The sequence below is a fragment of the Labrus mixtus genome, chromosome 23 (assembly GCF_963584025.1).
Source record: "Labrus mixtus chromosome 23, fLabMix1.1, whole genome shotgun sequence".
In the NCBI taxonomy this organism is placed as follows: domain Eukaryota; kingdom Metazoa; phylum Chordata; class Actinopteri; order Labriformes; family Labridae; genus Labrus; species Labrus mixtus.
This window is the reverse complement of record NC_083634.1, coordinates 21240297-21245296: the sequence shown is the minus strand read 5'-3', so window position 1 is coordinate 21245296 and position 5000 is coordinate 21240297. Positions and strand designations below refer to the sequence as shown.

Sequence of the window (5000 nt, the reverse complement as noted above, 5' to 3'; positions counted from 1 at the left end):
ATTAGGTCCCGGATGTCGGAGAATCCGGTCACCGCCAGTTTGGACAGATCTTCCACATAGGGACCGAGGATGGGGTGCTCCCGGACACGCAGAGTCCCCTGAGACTTTGGGTTCAACAGATCCCGGACCCGCTCACAGTAGATCTCCATGTAGGACACCTGGGGGAGGAAACCGTGTTCAGCCCGTCCTCATGCACTGAATAAATCTGAGTGTATGACTGATTAAAGTGAGTTTACCTCCACTGAGTAGGTCAGGTCAGGATCTGTGTTTTCTCCTGTTCTCTGGAACAAGTCTTCACACAGCTGAACAGAGAAACAGACGATCAATACTCTGATTCAAGCAACCAAGAGACAAAATCCATGAAAGGTGGATTTATGATTCTGTATCAAAGAGTTTCCCCTCGGGGCTTCTTTAAAAGTAGACCGCCCATCGGAGTCCCGGAGAATGAAAATCTGTAACGGGTCAGAATTGACTGATTGAGCCAAGTTTCCACCAATTGGTTAGCACGATGGCGATAGCCACGTCAGCCATGCAATAGTGTGACATCAAAGCAGCGCGACGCAGCCTGCTAATAAATTCAAAGAAAATAAGAACACAACACAGTAAATAAAGGTCACCAATGGAGGACGTCCAGCAGAGGTCTGCACGGTGTGGGTAAGGTCATCCCTGATGCTATGCACTGACATTAATCGCTTGTGTCTAGCTCCTTATGGTCGGATTGTTACGCTTGGCACCTCAACAGAAGGGTAGCAAAAAAGTAGGACAGTACGGATCAGTCCTTTAGGTACCATTCCCAAATTGTGACAATGGAAACACCAATAACTGCATACTGTACAAAACGAAACCGAACCGGACCACTTGGTGGAAACAGGGCTGCAGGCTAAGTCTCCAAGACAATAAATGACTTCAAGCAACAAAACCTAATAGTTACAATAAATACTCAGAATATCTCTAAATGCTCTTTTTATAAAGCAAAGTCTCTTTAGCATCGTCTTCTAGGACAGCATTAAATTAAATTAAAGAAATGCAGTCCTGGTATTCAGGTCGTCATGAGCACAATAAGTCCTCAGAGGAACTGTAGGTACACAGAGTCCCCGCGAGAATGAACATAAGTCCAAATACGTTTCTCAGTCTAATCCCAGATTGTCCTCAGAACAGAACGAAATACAGTTCAAGTTGTGCAATTAAATTGTTTAGTTTGAAGTTGCATAAAGAGTCAGAGTGCAGCAGTTCTCTGAAACAGGAACAATAATCCAAACCTTTAGTTTAAAAAACAACACAACGATAAATGTCATTAAAAATGTTGGGCTTAATTATTTCAGAGTGGATTGAGGATTTTGAAGCCATACAGAGGTGGAATTGTTTTCCTGATCACTGGAAAGTTCGTCACATCTCATAAATACTGCGGCGCATTTACCACCAACTCTCCACAGACGCTCATGTTTTCATGCTAACTGTTAGCGGCGCTGTTGCTAACTTAGACTCTTTTTGCAATGAGGCTGATTTACATAAAAAAAGGCTGCATAATGGATCATTTCATTACACAAACATCACTGGCACAGATACGCTGCCTTGCTCTGCAGCACAGTAAAAGGTGCTTTTAACCCTTTGTGTCCCTTTTTAACCCTTTTGTCTGATTCTTTAACTTCAAGTTTTGCCATTCATGCCTTTTCCCTTTTTGAGTGCCTCTACCAGAATAATTATTTCCATCCTTCCCCGTGTGTTTACCTGCGGTATGATGCCTTCCTGTCCCGGCTCTTGTTTGCCCATCATGGTGTAGCTCTTTCCAGCACCCGTCTGTCCGTACGCAAAAATACAGACATTGTATCCTGGAAGACAACAGTGTTGATTTTTAAATGTAATGTTTCCCATTAATTTTGAATGGGAAAATTAGCATTAGCAATTTTAGCATCATCACAGGGATAATAAGCTTTAGCATCTGTTGCTTCTCCTCCACTATCACTACAATAAGTACACTCATCTGTTGCATTATCATAGATTAGTTTCATCATCACCCCTATAATGACAGACAACATTTGCATCTGCAGCATTAGCATCAGAATATGTAGCATCACAAACATCATGCATGTTAACACTGCTACACGTAGCATTAGCATCTTAAACGCCAAAGTTCAACAAGCATCATTACTGTCTTTATTACTGTTGTAATGTGGATGATGGTGTTGTTTAATGTTGTTAAAATGATCCATACTTTGATACAACATGTTTTAAAATGATAAAATATGTTGTTTTAATAAGTTAGTATCAAATGGTAACAAAACGACATCTATTCAATAAGACAGGCTGGTAGGAGAGGTAACACTTTGACAACATCTCAATTGCACATGTTAACGTAATTGTACAATTTAGTCGGTGTGCAGGAGTTTGCCTACAATTTCTGGTCATTTAAAACCAGCATATTTTCCAACATTTGGTGCTTTGGACTTCTATGGAAGTATCAGGTTTGGATATCGTTTACCTTTTACTAGTATTATAAAGAAGTTGATAATTCAGGTATCATGACAAACCTGGTGTTGTTTAACAAAGTGTTTGTGCTTTAAACCTTTCATGGATTTGAGGTTGGTGTGGCTGATTAAATCTGGTCAGTGAGGAGCAGCAGTCTTCACACGGTTACCTTCAAAAGAGTGCAGCAGCATCTCCTCTCCGATGTCCTTATACACCTGCTTCTGACATGCGAAGCTGGGGTCCTCCGCCTGCAGAAACACAAGCACACCTCTGGTTGTCGTGTAACTGATCTCGAGTAATGCATTGAACATTTTTCAGCGTGTGTGTGCAGTGTGTGTTATCACCGTTGTGTGTGACCAGTAGGAATAGTCGAATGTGAAGTTCTTGGCTCCATCTTTGGGCTGTTTGGGGTTTGAGATACCTGGAAAGGAAAGGGGAAATGACATAACAACCTGGTTTTTAGTGACACCCATTATGCCCAGAGGTTTGTTCTCTGGGTCTGTTTTTGCTGTTTTGACTGAATACATTTTTTATTAAATCTGGACGCTTTGAATTCTGCAGTAAAGTTGGAACATTGCTGTAGGATCGAGTGTCTGTATGATTTAAGACATGTGGTGCAGCTTCAAAGATGAAAGTGAATTATGCATACGGGTGCGCCAAAATTAACCACAATTATTTTCTTGAATCACGCCCGTCATAAACACGTTATTAAGGTGGAGTAATGTGAGTGGACAGGAGTGTTTTCAGACGGGCGCATGGCTGCTAAAAACAGTCGTGCTGCATGAAAAGTCTAAAAATAAACTGTGTGTGAGTGTGAGTTTATATTGCGCCTCAGAGTTCAGAGGTCACATGACAGGCTGAGGCATGCTGGGATGGTTGATGCCTCTTTAAACCCATTGAGACTCAGAGTATGAGCATAACTCATTACAACCAAGGACGACTTGCATTCAAAGGAAACACATTGACTCCTCTAAAGAACAGAAAACCACATATTCCAAATGTGTAGTTTTTGTAGAATAGACTCTTTAAGACTTGAAGAAAAAACACCTAAACATCATCCAACAAGCAGAGAAACAACTTCAACTTGTTTACATTTAAAAGACTCAACATGTTAAACCAAGTGTGTGTGAGACAGTAGACATGTTTTACTGACGTTGTGGGGGCACAAATGAGTTTTCACGATCACATTCTGAGGACTCGTCTTCCTCCTGGAGACAAACTCATATTGTGTGAACTGATTAAACTGAGCACCAACACTTGTTTAAAGGTCCGCTTGAGGCGTGTTTCAGATGTGTGGTGGCTGTGTCTCCCTCTCTCTTCTTAAGTTTTACCTCAATAAAGTTCATGTACGCTACATGTCTGTAATGCAGACATACAGTAGAATGTCTGGGTGCTGATTTTACATTCAGGACAAAATCAACCCTCCAAGCTCGGGGAAAAACAGGAAGATGAAGCCAGGCGCAGAGATCGTACCAGAACTATCATCGTCCTCAACCTGCCGTGTTTTAATTATTTACATAATGTAGTTATATTCTACCGGTTTTATGACTTTGTTTTGTATCAAATAAAACTTTTGCGGGGAATTTGAGTAACTTAAATTAAACAACTGTCCTGGGACCATCTCAGAATAAAAGTGTTTTTTTACTAATGAGGGGAGTTTCTTCACAGAACATACCAGAACTCAGTAACAGAAGGTTGGAGAAGGGGTCTCCTGGGACAGGTTCTGGGACTACATAAGGGTGGATGACGTGTCCAAATAATTTTCAATCTCATCCCTGATAGGATCACCATTCAGATGTATTCCTGATTTTAATTGTCTCTGCTGTGACGAGCATTATTTGTAATAATTTTGATGTATTTAACTTTTTTATTATGATTTTTTTCCCTCTGTGGCCTGCTGCTGTACTTTATGTTCACTGGATCTGTGTACTAAGTCTGCCCTCATGTTTTGTGTTAGCTAAGGGTTGCTATATCCTTGAAACCTAAATGTGTTAATGCCATGTACCATGTCTTTAAAAAATTCAATAAAAAAATTTGAATTCCAAAAAAAAGAAAAGCATACCAGAAGTGTAGCCCTGCATTGTTTATCATAATGACGTAGACATAAATATGTGTTTAAATATGGTCAAACTGGCGCTCTACATTTGATTTTTTTGCCATGTTTGGCACATGAGACACACGAGAGTCTCACGCAGCCAGTCTGTAAGCCGGGTTAGTCTACAGGAGGTTAATGTAAACCACTCCACATCCTTTGAAACACGTGTGTGTATGTAACCTGACTTATCCTACCTTATGGGGACACCTTTCAGAATAACGAACACTTTATTGGGGCCGTCTGTCCTAATAGGGACAAAGGCCGTTTTCTGGATTGAGAGTAAGCTGATTTTTGGGTGAGTGGTTAATCTTGAAAAAAAATAGTGTAAGCCTTTGTTAAGACCCTGAGTGTTACCTAAGAACACCTGTGTGTGTGTGTGTGTGTGTGTGTGTGTGTGTGTGTGTGTGTGTGTGTTGCTTCTTACAGGTGGTGTTTCCCT

The 5000-nt window shown here is 40.9% G+C and overlaps 2 protein-coding genes across 3 annotated transcripts in view; both read right to left on the bottom strand.

The window, feature by feature from the left end:
- LOC132958100 (mucin-2-like) overlaps positions 1 to 5000 on the bottom strand; it is a 175558-nt gene that overhangs the window by 53721 nt on the left and 116837 nt on the right. The gene's annotated exons all lie outside the window — the stretch shown is intronic.
- kif1c (kinesin family member 1C) overlaps positions 1 to 5000 on the bottom strand; it is a 47860-nt gene that overhangs the window by 20140 nt on the left and 22720 nt on the right. For both annotated transcript variants that reach the window (XM_061030716.1, XM_061030715.1), the window contains 6 exons: positions 4986 to 5000; positions 2811 to 2887; positions 2636 to 2714; positions 1729 to 1829; positions 237 to 302; positions 1 to 158 (listed from right to left, as the gene is read on the bottom strand). The exon at positions 1 to 158 is cut by the window's left edge and continues 21 nt beyond it; the exon at positions 4986 to 5000 is cut by the window's right edge and continues 113 nt beyond it. In XM_061030716.1, coding sequence (XP_060886699.1) covers positions 1 to 158; positions 237 to 302; positions 1729 to 1829; positions 2636 to 2714; positions 2811 to 2887; positions 4986 to 5000 — 496 coding nt within the window. The remainder of the gene's footprint in view (positions 159 to 236; positions 303 to 1728; positions 1830 to 2635; positions 2715 to 2810; positions 2888 to 4985) is intronic.